Source organism: Podarcis vaucheri, assembly GCF_965113315.1.
Source record: "Podarcis vaucheri genome assembly, chromosome: 3".
Taxonomy (NCBI): domain Eukaryota; kingdom Metazoa; phylum Chordata; class Lepidosauria; order Squamata; family Lacertidae; genus Podarcis; species Podarcis vaucheri.
Window position 1 is genome coordinate 126,622,449 of NC_138761.1, and position 16,692 is coordinate 126,639,140.

The 16,692-nt window shown below is 43.7% G+C and overlaps 2 protein-coding genes across 3 annotated transcripts in view; one reads left to right on the plus strand and one right to left on the minus strand.

The window, feature by feature from the left end:
- Window positions 1–5,463: 5,463 nt before the first annotated feature.
- LOC309528428 (methylmalonyl-CoA mutase, mitochondrial-like) lies at window positions 5,464–11,366 on the plus strand. Its single transcript, XM_082215836.1, has 5 exons — window positions 5,464–5,491; window positions 8,728–8,776; window positions 9,103–9,280; window positions 9,978–10,121; window positions 11,153–11,366. The coding sequence occupies exons 1-5, from the start codon at window positions 5,479–5,481 to the stop codon at window positions 11,279–11,281; spliced, it is 513 nt and encodes a 170-aa protein (XP_082071962.1). The 5' UTR covers window positions 5,464–5,478; the 3' UTR covers window positions 11,282–11,366.
- A 969-nt stretch (window positions 11,367–12,335) lies between these two features.
- LOC309528415 (opsin-5-like) overlaps window positions 12,336–16,692 on the minus strand; it is a 12,187-nt gene continuing 7,830 nt past the window's right edge. For both annotated transcript variants that reach the window (XM_082215813.1, XM_082215812.1), the window contains exons 2-4: window positions 14,622–14,915; window positions 13,601–13,932; window positions 12,336–12,803 (exon numbers count right to left, since the gene is read on the minus strand). In XM_082215813.1, the coding sequence (XP_082071939.1) occupies window positions 12,405–12,803; window positions 13,601–13,932; window positions 14,622–14,802 (912 nt within the window). In that variant the 5' untranslated portion in view covers window positions 14,803–14,915 and the 3' untranslated portion in view covers window positions 12,336–12,404. The remainder of the gene's footprint in view (window positions 12,804–13,600; window positions 13,933–14,621; window positions 14,916–16,692) is intronic.

The window sequence follows — 16,692 nt, forward strand, 5'->3', positions numbered from 1 at the left end:
GTGATTGCGGTTGACAAATACAGATGCAAATAAGCTGCCACAGCATTCACACCAGATTACATACAAGAGACCTGGATACCAGTGCAAATACTCACAAATTTTCTGTAGACTTTTAAAAAAATATTCTAAAAGTAATAATAAAAGTAAAAATTGTGCACCCCACCCCCAAGACCACAACCCATCGTAACTATCCAACCTCCCAAAATTTTAACACTTTTTGAGATGGTTTGATTCCTTTCTGTTTTAACAGTACAAATTCTACAAATAAGCTCAATATCTCCTCAAAATCATTTCTCCATATTCCCCATCTTACCTTAATTTATCATTAATAGCTATATCCCCCACCTCTTTATACCATTCTTCCACCTTGCCCTTTCCACTTCCTAGCTAGAACAACTCATGCCACTGTTAATAAATTTGTGAGCAAATCCTTCATAGCCTATGTACATTCCACCCTGTCAAAAATTGATAACAATGAATGGACTTTCAGCTTTAACCCTGTGATTTGTCTTATCTCCTTAAACACCCCGTGCCAAAATTTTTGTATGTATTTATACCCCCACCACATGTGAACATAAGTCTCAGTATCCTGCCATCCCCTGCAATATAACACTGAATATTTCTTGTTTATTTGATTTAATCTTGCTGGTGTTAAATACCACCCCCATATTAACTCATTGTAATTTTCTTTTAACCTTACAGACATCATTTTCAAAGTGCATTTCTCCCATATTTCCCCCTAGCTGTGACCATTTACCTGACCTGTTACCTCTTTTTCCACACCTCTTTTAGTTGATCTTGTTAATCCTCCGATTCTACTAATATTTTTTATAAATTTTACTGGTTTCCCCTTTCTTCATCTCCATTTTAGAATCATTTTTTAAAAAATTGTATGCTCTCTGCATTTCTTGTTTTCCCTTAACCACTGCTTTGCCCATTGCTCCAGTTGTACACAGTTAAACCAAGTTATTTTACTTCATGTTAGAGCTTTTGTTTTTTGCTTCTCATTTTTTCCAGCCATTCCTTTATTTTGAATATTTTCTTCTCCTTTGCTTCTTTTTCAACTTCCTTATTTAAATTTACTAGGAAGTCTTCTATCATCACCACCAGAATTAGTGGGTAATTTACTGGTGTCAGTTTTCCTTTATATTTCGCCCATATCTCAATGATATTTATTAATATGGGATTTTCAATATTCTGCCACTGTTGCCAATTTGGTTTGATAAAAAATATATTTTCAGCCAAATGAGCACCAAGTCAAATACTACTAGCAAATCGCTTTCCTCAGGGCCATGACTTTGCTGCCACCTGTAGGTCTTGCTGTTGTTACTACTCATCTCTTGTTTACACTAAAAAGCGATTATAGGGAGGAAATCTGAAACATTCTATGGAGGTATCTGTGCTGCTGTTGCCAAGGAAGAATTCAAAATGTGAAAAGATGCAAGATTATCATCTCGTTTTCTCATACATAGACAACTTGTACACATTATGGTTGAAACAAATGACACACACCCATTTTGTTCACTGTGGAGTAGTATGTATCTATGGCCTTCCCAGCAGATTAGTTCATTGCTACTGTTTCTTGTGTTTTGTTGTTCACACTGCAAATAATTATTTAGATATTGTGTGTGTGAAATAGCCCATGTTTTTCATCTCATGCACTAGATTCCCATCTTCCCATCCCATCTGTCCGTCTCCCACACTGTAATAAGTTTACATAAATTTTATTAGTCTAGCAAAAAAAAAATTAAAAAAATTCCAAGGAAGATGCTTCAGAATCACGTGATTCTAAAGCCCACATTCTTTGTACAGTGGTACCTCAAGTTACAAACTCTACTAACCTGGAAGAGTTACCTCGAGTTGAGAACTTTGCCCTAGGATGAGAATGGAAATTGTGTGCCTGTGGCGCAGTGGCAACATGAGGCCCCATTAGCGAAAGCACGTCTCTAGTTAAGAACAGTTTCAGGTTAAGGACGGGCCTCCGGAACAAAATTAAGTTCGTAACTAGAGGTACCACTGTAACTGAAATAAAAGGTAAAGGGACCCCTGACCATTAGGTCCAGTCATGACGGACTCTGGGGTTGCAGCTCACATCTCGCTTTATTGGCTCGGCGTACAGCTTCCGGGTCATGTGGCCAGCATGACTAAGCCACTTCTGGTGAACCAGAGCAGTGCACAGAAACACCGCTTACCTTCCTGCCGGAGTGGTACCTATTTATCTACTTGCACTTTGACATGCTTTCGAACTGCTAGATTGGCAGGAACAGGGACCGAGCAACGGGAGCTCACCCCACCACGGGGATTTGAACCGCTGAACTTCTGATCGGCAAGTCCTAGGCTCTGTGGTTTAACCCACAGCACCACCTGTATCCCTGAAATAAAAGGTAAAGGGACCCCTGACCATTAGGTCCATCATGACCAACTCTGGGGTTGCGGCGCTCATTTCGTTTTATCGGCTGAGGGAGCCGGCGTACAGCTTCCGGGTCATGTGGCCAGCAAATAGCTGGCTACAAATCCAAACTTGACTGCACAGCTGTGCAAAAAGTAGTCATTATGCTATGGCATCTTGTTATTTAACCATCCAAGAACAAGGCTTTAAATTAACATTATGAAACCAGAGCAGGGTTTCCTGGATCTGCACATCCAAGAACCGACTGCCCAAAGGCAGAACAGTTGCTGCACTACAAAGGTGTGAGTGTATCCTCAGATAGAACAGGCAGCCTATGGGACCCAAACTAACCCCTGATCTACCAGAGAAATGTGGATTATTTCCAGCCTTTGTGCATTAGCAAGGTACTGTGTGAAACATTAGTACAATAACAGAAAACTAGCACATGCCATTTGCAACTGTGCTTTTACACCTGCAACTGCGGCTGAAAACTACCTACACATTATTTTGAAATATTGTGCTCGTAAACCCAAAATATTTATTATCCTGAGTAAGTGGTGCGTTTTTTAAAAATTCATGACACACCTCCGTAGCTAATGCAGATTAAAAATAAATGGATGTTGGTTTTAGACAGGATGGGGTAATAGACTAAAATAAGAAAGCCAACCACAAGAATGAATTATTTTTCAGCAACCTTTCTAAATGAAAAGCTGTATTTTAATGTCTCAGATGGCACGCCGCTTAGAAAGATAATTTATAGATGCCTTTGGAAAAGTAATTATGAGAATGTTATAATGTTAACAACCACAATAATGATAACAGCTCCATAATGTGTTTAGCAGTTGCCACATCACCAGTCACTGGGCTGCCCAAGTATTTAATGGTAACACAACTCAAGCACATTGCTGCACTGAAATAAGACAGTGAAATGCAAATAGAAACTATGCCTATATATATATTTTAAATTTAGGGGGGGGGGGTACTCACTATATCGTACTGCACTTCTGACAGATTATTATCAAAGAGGTGAGTGAGCACAGTTGCCAGAATATTTCAGTTCAACTTGTAGGTTAAAAAGGAACGTTGTCATTCTGGCTAAGATTAAAACACCACACAGGCCCTAGGAAGAGGCAGAGCTTTATGGGGAAGGCTGAGGACTAGAAAGAGATCACAGGAGACAGTTAAAGCTAAGGGGTGGAGAGACCAGGGCAAGGTGGCTGGTGGAAGCAGACAGCAAGGCAATGGAAGGAAAAAAGAGGAATCTGGGGAAACAGCTGGGAAGTGAGACCTGAGGAAAAGCAGAGAAATGGGAAGAAGGTTCCAGTGATAAATACTCCACCATACCACAGACAACATTTCAAGTTGCAATCTCCAAGTTTCCACTTAGCTGACACATACATTTATCCTAGGGTGGGGGACGGGGACTAGGATGCATAACAGAGTTCTGAAGAAACAATGGCTGCTGGAGCTGGAGGAGAAAGCGCAAATGGGACCAAGCCTCACAGAATAACAGGCTTTGCAAGCGCCTGTCTCATCAACAATGCAAGCAGATGCATGAAAGTAAAAGCTGTCATCTACTACTTATTTCAAAAGCACACTGTTGGAAGAGGGTGGTTTAAGTAGAGAATGAGCAGGGAAAGCCCCCCCCCCCTTCCATACCCTGCTTCTCCACCGAAATATTTCTTTCTCTCAAGCTATTTCCAGTTTGTTTTCACACTCCACCCTCACAAACATGGATTCAGCACCACACAGAGGGAGCAGCAGTTGGGGGTAGGTAGGAATGGAGAAGTGGCAGGCAGAGAAAGGCGAAAACAGCCCTCACACTGCTGCTTTTACCTAAACTGGGCCCCCTCAAGCTGTCCCCCCCCATTTTAAAGAAGCAGTGAATGTATCCACATGCAATGGTAACTTGATTCTAACAAAACTACAATGAACAGTTATGCAGGAAAGTAAGTATGCCTGTTGTGGCTTCTCCTGAAACTGCCGTACTCAGCACCCTGGAAGGGGCGATGCAGCCAAGGGGGAGAGCTGAAATGTCACCTACTGCTTGGGACCAGCCAGCTAATGGCAGGCTTCTAGGGAGAGTATTCTTGCTGGGCTAGAAGACAAGATACACAAAACAGGTAAACCAATGCATTTTCTTCAACACCGTGTTGCACCTCTGGGGAGAACTTGCAAGCCTTTCAACTTTCCTTGGAGTCCATGTCAAAAATACCCAAGAAAGGAAGCGCTCAGTCAAGACCAGAATCTTTCCTAAATACGGTGCCCTGTGCAAGGCCAAAACTTGGTGCCCCCAAAATGCACCTTCTCAATTTTGCAACCCCTTTGCCTGGCGCTCTGTGTGGGGCAACTGCCTGAACCATCCTAAATCCGGAGCTGCCTTCTCCCCCCGGAAGCTGGCCCTCCGGGGATGGAGACGGGAACCGGGGGATGGAGCGGAGGCCCTCCAGCCACACAGCCTGGTCTACGGAGAAGCTGGCCAGATTGGGACCGGGGGGGGTGCAGACCCCCCCCGCCGCCCATGGTGCCCCCCCCCCGGCAGCTGCAGGGGCGGGCGGGGGCGGCCCAACTGGCCAGGTCTCCTCGGGGCGCCTCCGGCAAAGAATCCTGCCGCTGCCGGGAGGGCAGCAGACCCGACCCCTCTGGCCCCGGGGGGGCCCTGGCCAAAGGACCCCAAGGAAACTCCTGGCGCTTCTCGTCCGCGGTCTCGGGGCGGAGCCTGGCTCGGGCCCCTCCGGCTCCAGCCGCCCTCCCGGAGAGCCCGACTCCACCCGGCGGCAGCCCTACCCCGACCACGCATGCGCGTTGCAAGGGCGAAGGCGGCGCCAAAGGGATGCGGGCGAAGGGTTTTCCAACGACACCAGCGGCTCCCGAGCGCAGCTTCCGACAGGCGGGGAAGAGGAGCCGAAGGGGCGCGCGTGTGGTGCAGCTTTGTTTTAAAGGCGTCAAAACGCAAGATTAAAACACAAAATGCATAAGGAACACAAAAGCGGAACAAAACAAGAACCGCCTCCCTCCCATAGAGGATGTTGGTCAGCCGAAGGCAGAAATGAAGAGAAAGGTTTTCACCTGGTGTCTTAAGGTGCCTCATGGAGGTACCAGGTGAGCCTCTCAGGGGAAAGCGTGCCAGTATAACTGAATAAGTGAAGATGCAGCAATGGATCACAGAATTGTAGAGTTGGAAGGGACCCAAGGGTCATCTAGTCCAGCCCCTGCAAGGCAGGAACTGTTAAGCTGTGGGTGAGCATATCAGACGACACAGCGGTTCTTCAAACAGCTCTTGTTTATTCACAGGCCAGAACAGAACTGAACTGAAGGGTTCAGCCAGCCTGCTTATATAGAGCTCCACTACAACGCAACAGTAACCACGTTCTGTAACTATCCAATCACTGAACGTCACATTCAATCCCTTATTTGCATATGTGGACCTGAGTGAAAACTATCTACAGTATCCCCCTGCTGGCCCAGGGTGAGAACTTCAGTACACAACATTACCTATTGCGGAGAAAGGCCTGAGAATAAAAAAGAAAGGCCTTGAGTTATAGAGTATTCACTGGCTGGCGGTCATGATGTCTGCATCTTGCACCGGTTTGTTGACTGATTATGAATGCCTGAAGACCACACTGCTTTCCTCCTCCTCCTTTCAGGCATCCTGACAGTTCTGGGGAATTCAGCTGTCCGGGCAGTAGCTGTGAAGCGCTCCTCCCATCTCAGGTCACCTGAGCTCCTGATGGTTAATTTGGCCGTAACCGATCTTGGAATGGCCATCAGCATGACCCTCAGATTAAGAGTCTCAGGCTCTACTGACTGAGCTGGGAACCCATTCCAATTTTCAACCTGATTTTAAGAGCGTTGGGGTGCGGGGTGAGTGACAAGCCCCACTTTGGGAGCCCCAAAATGGTGAAAGCAAAAACTCCATTAGTATTTTGTTGGTGGAAAAGGTTTTGTGCCTTTAAAGGCTGTTTAAATAGAAAATTAACAGCTTCAACCCTCCATGGAGGAGACTCAGGCTATGTACAAACAATATCTTTGAAGCACATTTCCAGTCCATTTCTCCTGCTTAAAGAATTCTGGGCACGGCTGCTGGGAATTGTAGTTCTGCAAGGGGAAAACTACAATGCCCAGAATTCTTTGAGGCAAAGAATGTGCTTCCAATGTGCTTTAAAATACAGTGTTTATACGTAATTGGCTTGAATTTCTGCCTGTTTTAAACGCCTTTGAACAAAGCTATTCACACTGTTCCCTTTTAGCATCCCTCCCTTACTATCTTTTAAAAAGATTTATCCCTAATCATAATCTCTCTTTTCTCCTTCTATCTTGAAAAATCATATTAAAACCCTTGGGCGGCAGGGAGGGCAACATATAAAATCATTTATAAAAAACAAAAACCGCCCATTTCTATTCAAGCAACGAGAGCGGAAGCAGGAACTTGCACTGAACGTCCCTTGGGAGATCATCATAGTCAAAAGTGCAATGTAGAGCAACGCAGAAGCATCTGCAAACCTGCCCTGATTTATTGATAGGCCATAGGTGCAGCCTCCCTTCCTTGGGAGTGGTGGTGTGATCGAGGGGGGTCTTTAAAAGGCAGCGGCGTGGCGTTGGGGGGGGGGTTACCTGGGTTTGCGCTGCCAAACACCTGCCCACCCACCCTCGATTTAGGCTTGTGCTTTGGCCTTGCTCTGGACTTCGGTTGGTTGCCTGTTTTGGAACAGGGGCCGGGTAGGAATTTTTTCCATTTGGCAAATTGGTACTGGCCTCTTGGTCTTTGCCTACCTCTTAGCAATTGTCACAACTTTATAAGGTTTGGCGGTAAGGCATTGGCTTAGTGAAATGTGGGGGAGGGGAGGGGTGGCTGTCACCTGCCCCTCCAGGTACAAGGGTATTCTGCTAAAGGAATCTGCAGGTCCGGATCTCGTCCAAAGTCTGCTTGGGAGGCTAGGGCCATGCCAGGACCCAGCGGGAACCCCGGGGTGAGTTTCAGTTGGTTGCCATTGATGGAGCTCCTTCTGTTGGTGGTTTACTCTTCCAGACTTCCTGCAAGGTGGGTAGGAGTCAGATATAGTTATTGCCAATGCCTAAGCCAGGCATGCCCAAAGTCCGTTTCGGGGGCCTAATTTGCAAGTAAAGTATGGATTAACCAGTGAAACACAATGGCAATACATCCAATTGAAACATATGTTGGAAAGGCAGTTTGGCCCTGATGCTATAGCAGCATTGGAAACACCCATGTTGCTGCAAGATTTAATCTCTACAGCAAAAACAAAAAACTCTACACTTGCACTATATAAAACTCTACTCAACAGGAAGAAATATGATTTAGAATATGATAGACAAAAATGGAGTGAAGAGTTGGGGCTCCAGATAACAAATAATATATGGGAGTCAAGTATAAAATCAACAGAAATAGCCTCTGTGGATCTAAGACTAAGACTTATTCAACAGAAAATAATATTCAGAGTCCACTGGACTCCAGCAAAACTATATCAGAAGAAAATAACAAGTACAGACAACTGATGGAGATGTGGGAGTAAAAATGCAAACTTAGTATATATGATGATTAAATGCCCGATAATAATATCATTTTGGTGTGAGGTGAGGATATTTATAGCAAAAGTAATAAAAAGAAATTGTTATTTAGCGGAATTAAATTTAATTCTAAATTATATTCTGGAAACGTGGGAGATTTCAAGGGGTCCATAGAAATGGATGTACCGTGCTATATTAGAAGCAAAAAACTTGTTTTGATGATTTGGAAGAGCCGCAAAAAGATTCCATTGAGCACATGGATTGATAATATGGACAGACTAGCTACATACAAACAAATTGCATGTCGACGCAAATTAAGAATGGATAAATATGAAGAAATCTGGAAGGAATATTTAAGCGATAAGGCGGATATTGGTGGGAAGTAGGGGGAGGAGAGAGAGGCAGGAAAATATTGTTAAAAAGGTGTAGTCATAGGTATATCAGTGTATCCAAATCTGAATTGTCAAACTGTGTTATTAGTGCTATTATGGTTTTTGTTGTATGTGTGCCCAAAGTCCGTTTCGGGGGCCTATTTCCTGGGGTAAAATCACTGAAAAAACCCTCAACAGTTAAGCCCAATACCACTCACATTGCTGTCCTCAATAAAGTTGTGGCCTAAATTTTGCCCATTCACCTTCAGAGTCTCAATGTGTTCTCGTTCTTCTTGGGGTTGCGCCGGGGCCTTGATGCGCAACTGAATTCTGTGGTGATAGGGAGCTTAGAGGCGTGAATGCAAAAAGCAATTTTTGGGACGTAGATCAGGAGAGGACGAACTGTGAGCCCCATTTCTCACATTTTTCTTTCTTTTCTAGGTTTACCGGATTGCGAAAAGCCTTTTTGCGGATGGCAAGGAAAAATAAAGTGTTCCCTCTCCCCGAGTCCCCCCCCGCCCCCCTCCGCCCCCCCTGCAGGCCCCTTTTTGAAAGGACCTCAAAGGTAAAACCTTTCAGCCTATAGAAGCTGATTCCAGTCCCTGAGATTTCTCAGGAAAGGTCTCTGTCTGAGGCCTGTTTGGAGCTGTAATCATCATGTCCCATGTGGTTCTTTGTTTCCCTGTAGGCTCAGGCAAAAAAGAAGGAAAGTCCCCCTGAAGGTCATGTCTATTTCTAGGGATGTGTTCAGAAAGTCTCTCTCTCTGTGTGTAAGAAGCCTCTCTAACTGGCAGCCTTCTCTTCTTTTCCTTTCAGAAGAGCTCATCCTGGAAGACGTGGAGGAAGAGGAGGAAGAGACGGGGCGGCACTGGGGCACCTTAATCAATCCTTAACGGTTCTTGGCTCTTGTCAAGTTGTGCTTCTGTGTCTTTCCTTGAAGGTTGCGGAGATGAGGTGGTGGCGCAGCCTTGTCCCTGGAAGCAGCCCCTGCCAGGTATGGGGGGGCAAGGCTGTGGTCCAGAGCATCTCTCCCAGGCTCTGGCAGTGCATCTGGAAGGGGGGGTCCAGGGGGGGGGACTAGAGAGAGGTTTGGGATGGGGAAAGGCATTCAGCTGTGAACCTCGCTAGGGGAAGTCAGTCTCTCAGCCTGATTTCCTTCACTGAGGGCAAAGGGGTGGGGATTAGGAAGCTAAGGAAAACCAGAAGAAAAAGACAACCGTTTTTAAAATAAAACCTGAATAAATATCTAAGGCAGGAGGGAAGCCAGAAGCAGCCACAACAATTTTTTTTGTATTTTATATTTTTGTACACAGCTTTGTGGGCCTCAGGCTTTTAAGCAATTTATAAATATGTAAAATAAATTGTTAATTTTTTTTGCACCTATTGTTTCAATTTACTGTTCGCACCAAAGGTAACTATCAGAATATATTGTACTAGGATGATTTTACAGATTCCCGAGTTGGAAGATGTCATCGATAGGTGGCAGTGTTCCTCTCTGTACTCTACTTTCCGGGCACCCACATTGTCTAGCCTAAATGCCAGTAGCAGCCTTCAGGGGTGCATGCTAGTACCTAGTGTTTTGTTGTCGCTCTTCTCTGTGAAAACAGAAGTGTGGGTCTGCATGCAGTGTTAGGTTTTATGCATTCTTCTTCCCCATATTGTTTGACACTTCCTTTGCTTTCTCTTCCTAGACACCCCGTGAAGTGGCCCAGCAGGCGGTAGATGCGGATGTGCATTGCGTGGGGGTGAGCACCTTGGCTGCTGGCCACAAAACACTTGTTTCTGAATGCCGCCCAGACATTCTCGTCAGGTGTGGAGGGGTCATCCCTCCCCAGGTACTGTGCACCATCATCACAAGATGGCTTGTTGTGAGATGATTAAATTGTTCTCAGTGAGGTGGGGTCTCCATCTACCTTCTCCTCCTCCTCCAGGCAAATGAACACCATTGAAAGGCTTTTAAAATAGCATCTAGCTTTTGAAATGTGGAAATCCTTCAGCAAATTTGGGAAAGTGTTGTAGCTTCTAGGTTTAGGGTTCAGAGAACAACACAGTTGAGAAGCAGCCTCCCAAAAGCTTTCGAAAACTGTCAATATAATCAAATAATTTAAAAATCACTTTTTAAATTTAAAAATATTCGTAAACATTTTAAGAAATGAAGAAAAAAGGGACCAGTTTCCTTTACTGAAATAGAAAATATATAATTTTTCTTCTTCCAGAATTTGCTTTTTATCCGGGGGTGGGGGGTGGGGTTATAAACAAGAATAATGTTATGCAAATGAGTATACTGTACCACGTATTCTTATGTCATTTGTATATCACAAAAATAGCATAATAAATGTGGGGAACTATCTACAACATATGTTTCATTATTAGTGGTCAATGTAGAAGTTCTTGGTTCATGAATTGGTTTAAACAGTTAGGAAGAAGAAGGGAAGAAAGGGCTGGAGGGGGGAATGGCGAGTGGAGTGGGGAAGAATTTGCTTTTCTGCTTTGAATCTCTTGGCCTTGGTATAATTGTTGCACATGGCAAAAGATTCGTATAGAGCCGCAAGTCTCTGACTGTCTTGGAGCAGAGGTGAAAATGTTACCACTTTTGATGATTTCATCCTTTATGTTAGATAGGATAACACCTAGAGCAGAGATTGCTTGAACCTGTAGTCACTAGGACTTTGCACACATGGCGGGGTTTGCGTAGGTGAGAGCATCACTGTTTCCCCCATAGCTAGCATACCAAGTTATTTTCTCTTCTATGTGTGCTACCTCCTGACCTGCCATTGCTAAACTCTGCTCTTTTAGCATGTGTTCTGCAGAATTTTACTTTACAAAGTTTGCATGCATGTTTTATGTCTGTTTTTCTCCTGCACAGGATTATGACTTCTTGTATGCCTCTGGTGTTTCCAATATATTTGGCCCTGGAACCCGAATCCCAAAGGCAGCTGTCCAAGTTCTTGATGATATTGAGAAATGCTTGGAAATGAGGCAGCAATCTCTGTAAACCTCTGTCTCATAACAAACTTTATATCTTATAGTTTGTGTTGATGCATTGTGATTTGTTGATAAAATTGTTAAATCATCTACAATGTCTGGTGTTGCCTTATGCTTTCTAAGAAAGTGGGAAATCATCTGCAATATTATTACATATGTATGTAAGATCTATCAAAGAATCTAAATGAAATGAGTAAATTTAAAGTTTTTGCATATAAGACTTAATTATATCTGAAATACACTTCAGATCTTTGGAAATGCAAATTACAATTTAAAATAAATGTTACTGATACAGAAAGGTGGTGAAATTATGTTCTGCTGGTTCATACTGTTTGTTCACATGCCTCTTGCCCTTTCGGTCCAGTCTCGTTGCCCTAGCTTTGTTTGCTTGTCAGATTGACAAATATCCATTTCCTACCCCTGGTAGTCTGCCTCAGGCACAGGCAGCCTTCGGCCCTCCAGATGTTTTGGCCTACAACTCCCATGATCCCTAGCTAACAGGACCAGGGGTCAAGGATGATGGGAATTGTAGGCCAAAACATCTGGAGGGCCGAAGGTTGCCTATGCCTGGTCTACCTTTTTTCTTTTCCTGCTCAAAGCCTCTGTAGAGTCTGAAGTTGGTGGCCTTGCGGGAGATATGGGCAGTTTCCAGTTCTGTGACCTCACGAATCCTGTACTGAGATGACATGCACAAGACAGATAGAGCGACCCTTTTATGAAAAGTCCATTTTTTGTAAGGTTCTTGCTCAACAGCCTTAATAGAAGTATCAAAGGGGGAGGTGTTAACAGCCCGTTAAGCAAAGGTCTTTTCTTATTCTTCAAGATGCCTGTGCCTCTTTAGACTCCATCATTGACACCTGAGCTTAGCATCCCATACAGTCCAACAAAAGCACAAAAACAAATGCCAAGTTCACCAACATTACAATCTCTTTTAACTGCATAAATACCTCCTCTGCCAGCTATTAATATAGCAAACTCTAATTTAGTCCATGTGCTCAAAATTCCTTGAAATTCCTCAGTTCTTGCTGGCAGGTCTTTTTTTTTAAAGAACAGAGACCTCGGAATTATCCTGCAAGCAGTTTATTATAAACTTCCTAGGAATTACTGCCCTTGTAGTGTTTCCCTGGGAGTTTTCATGATCTGGACTTTGGAGCAACATTTTCAAATAAGACTTCTGCAGCTGCAGCTGATGGATTTGGAACTTCTCCACTGTCTGTCTTTCTGAATGAAGAAATGTGTGCGTTATCCCTTCCTGACCAAATCACTGACACATGGCTATTGGTGGTATGCTTGGTGCTAAAATAAACTTTCTGACTACAGCAGCACTGGAGGCGCTTAATTTCACGCCGGAAAGTTTTGCTGAAAGCATAGTAAATGAAAGGGTTGTAGGCTGTTGAGGATTTAGCAAAAAGACATGGCAACAAGGTAACGATGGGCGGTATTGATTCACTGGAGTGAAATATTGACCAGAAGCTGACTGCGGCATATGGTGTCCATGCGCTGAGGAATCCCGCGCTGATCAGTACAGCCATCTGTAAAAACAACCACTTATACTTAGTTACTGGCTGGCTTTTTATATTTTCTCCTTCTCTGTTATTTCGAATCGGTGAGAGAGAAATGAAGGATTAGTGCTTTAACATTTAAGAGATATTTAAACAATTGGCTCTTGCATTCATTTTAGGCTGTCCATTTTATCCTAAGACCCAAAAGCAGTATCCTCTGCAGTACAGCAGCCCTCCAGCAGAATAAAATAACACAAGATCAGGATAAGAAATTAAGAACAGCATCCTTTGTGTTTATCAGATGCTTTACATCATAATGGAATGTATACTGTTTCAAATTATGGTCCTATAGAAGAAAATATGCCAGGACCTCAGCATCTCATATAATAGCAATATATATACCACATGCTTCCTTTATGAGCCCGTGTATTGCAAGATCTGAGAGTCTTACAGTATACAGGTTCATCATTAAGTTAGTCCCCAGTATGTATGTGGCTGCGAAAACCCAACCAGATGGGTGGGGTATAAATATTTATTTATTTATAATATTATTTCTCGTTAATACAATAAACTTTCATACAAATGAATCTAACAACAGAGGAGTTGCTCAATGTCTGCAACTCAAATGGAACACAAACCATACATGAAGGCAAACACGCACAAACAGCCCAGTCCATAGCATCCATAAGTGCTTTGGCATTTCCCCAATATTTTGACAATAATTTTCATTCTGTAGGGCCAGAATCAATGTCTGAGTCAAAGGAACACTGTGTTCCTATTGCTCTTTAAAATACAAAAATAGTCTGCTCACAACAAGACATACCCACCAATGTCAATTTCTTCTCCAGCTTTGCTGCATTTGAAGTCCTGTTGAAGTTCTGCATCTTTTTATAGGTTTTATGAACCTTCCAGGCTATACCCAAGTAACAGATGGTGATGGTAATTGCTGGCAGAATGGTACACAGAATGAACATGCTCAGAATAAAGGAAAGCCCATTAGCCGAGTTGTGGAACTGGCTCCAGGCTATGGTGCAGGAAGTGCCAAATGGTTCTGGGCCGTAATGCCCCCAGCCTAGCAGAGGCAACGTGGCCCAGAGGGCTGCATACAGCCAGATCAAGGCAATAGAAACATGGATGACTTTTCTGTTGATTGTATTACCTAGGAAAAGAAAAGAAAGTAGACTATAGATACCAACACTATTTGAAGAGCATAGAAATTTGCCAGGCAATTATCCCTGTAGCTCTGTTGTCCAGCTTTCCTGGGTTTCAAACTTCCCAGGTTCTATTTGGAGATGGCAAGGACTGAGCATGCGATTTTCTGCATGCCCTGTAAGCCATGACCCTTCGCTTGGGCTGTGGAGACATTATGTACATGATCTCCATCAAAAATAACTGTTTGAGTTATGGCTATATAGACATACTTTAGAACACACTCGTCTAGTGTGATACTTTTGTGTATATTGCCTGACAACATTTACAGGCCTCCATAAAGCATTCTCAGGGAAGCTTAAGATATTTCCATTGGTCACCAGATGTGGTTAACTATCTTTGGCTAGTAGCAGAGGTACACAGCCAATGTAAAGAAGAACAGTGTTTTTCACACCAGCACCACAGTGCCAACTCCTACATGGTATTATGCATTTCAATTTACAGCTCAAAACATGTTTACGGCCAGACTATATATCCGCCCCCATTGTTTACTGCAGTAATGCTAAATATATCTGATCTATAAACACACAGAAAAGGTCTGATAGGCTCTTTAAAATATTATTCCCTTGGCCTTGACATGAAGTCTAAAAGCTTTGAAATTGTTTCACCTTTGCCACCCTTCTGTGCTTTGTTACTCACTATTGGACTTTGAAGAGTGGGTTACAAGAAAGCGGATTACAGCCATCACAGACAAGGTCATCATGCTGGCGACACCAAACAGGAAACCCATCAGGGCATAATAAATGCAAGTTGCATGGCCCCCCAGCCAAGCATGGTTCCAGGCAGAAGCAATAGCCAGGGGATACATGCTGATGGCCATTCCAAGATCGGTTACGGCCAAATTAACCGTCAGGAGCTCAGGTGACCTGAGATGGGAGGAGCGCTTCACAGCTACTGCCAGGACAGCTGAATTCCCCAGAACTGTCAGGATGCCTGAAAGGAGGAAAGCAGTGTGGTTTTCAGGCATTCATAATCAGTCAACAAACCGGTGCAAGATGCAGACATCATGACCGCCAGCCAGTGAATACTCTATAACTCAAGGTTTAGAAGCCATAGCAGTCTTCTTTTTTAACGAGAAGTAGGCATTTTATTCACAGGCCTTTCTCCACAATAGGTAATGTGTTACTCAAAGTAACATGAAACAGCTTGTGAATTTATATCAGTGGATTTGTGACTGAAGGACAGGTAAGGGTCAGAGCAAACGTGGATTCTGTTTCAGCCACAAATTAGTCACTTTCTAGCATCTACTCTTGATACCTGTGGTATGCTCTCTTCAACACTGCAGAGTTATTATCTTGACATTGTAAAAGGTGAATTGAAATGTGCATCCAAAAGAAAATGTTGGTGGGGTCGCCTGCCATTCCACAGCATAGCAATCCCTAGAGTAGTAAGACGTGGGGAGGGCGAAAAGGTTGTCCAGTCCTGATACCCTTGTTGGTGCAAACTGTGCTCAATAGCAGATTTTCGGACAAGACAAAATGGGTGGAAGTGATTGGGAATATGGTTCTGGACACTCCCAATCTTATGATTCCGTGGGTCTCAACGTTCAAGCTCTCTCCCTCCTCCACCCCCAAACCTTGATAGCCATGTCTCGAGGTTTGAAAACTACTAAGTAGCATCTGCACTCACCTGGTCAAATTATTGATTTAGGCTGTATTCCTACACACAATTACCTGACAGTAAGTCACAATGAAGTTATCTAGCCTTACATTTCAGTAGACGTCTATAGGATTGCACTGCCAGTTTGTTGTCAGCTCTGGACACAAAGTTGTCCTGAGCACCTTGAAAGAAGGATTAAAAGAAAGGGTGGTGTCCAGAGAAGTAGCTCCACTAGCACTAGAACTTTTGTTTGTGTACAGAACAACCCTTGCTGCTTCTCTCCTTGTGCCTGCTCCACAGGTCTGCTCCGGAGGGTGAACAACAGAAAATAAGACAGAACCCTTTCTCTACCATTTACATGTGAAGAGAACATCTTGTTAAGGGCCACCCCAATCTCTGCCAAGTGGTGTGAGGTTCCAGGAGTCTTCGCCCTTATCCAGGGTTCATGTTTCTTTTGGAAAAATGAGGCACAGCGGCGTCTTTAAGATAATATGGTTTTACTTACACATATATACACCTTAACCTTGATGGAGGGAGTGCAGAGGGTGAATGTCATTTTGCCAACCTTTCAGGGCAAAGTCTTCCCATTATAGCTTTCAAAAATTAGCTTATGACTACAGTATCTAGTGATGGCTTCCATAGTGGAGGGGACCATTTCAGCCACCACAGATAAAAGCCTTCATATGACCTTTTCAGACTCTGCACTCATTTCACAAGTCTGTGCCAACTCATCCAACAGAGATTCAGACACCATTAGGAGAATGTGTGAGGGGATCCATGTAGGATACTTGCACCTCAGCATGCCTCATGCTCATGCCCCTGTCCACAAACTCTGCTGCACATAGAAATCCTTCACCCACTAGCTGTCACCATCAAAAATAATACGTGTGTTTATCTCAAAATGCTTATGAGCTTCAGCTGACTTTGATCTGCGACCTCCTTCCCAACAGCATATTCTGCAAAACTCCATCCATCTATAGGAGCCTTTGCCACCATGGACCAGCCTCCAGATATTTTGGATTACAGTAGCAGTGCTGGCTGCAACTGGTGGGAGTTATAGTCCAAAATTATTATTATTATTTATTAAATTTGCTAGTTGCTTTTTCTTGCC

Bases quoted from the DNA above. Each gene is read 5' to 3' on its own strand.
- LOC309528428 (XM_082215836.1), top strand. The intron at 8,777-9,102 runs GTGTTCCCTCTC...TTTTCCTTTCAG, and splicing joins GGATGGCAAGGAAAAATAAA to AAGAGCTCATCCTGGAAGAC. The intron at 10,122-11,152 runs GTACTGTGCACC...TCTCCTGCACAG, and splicing joins GAGGGGTCATCCCTCCCCAG to GATTATGACTTCTTGTATGC.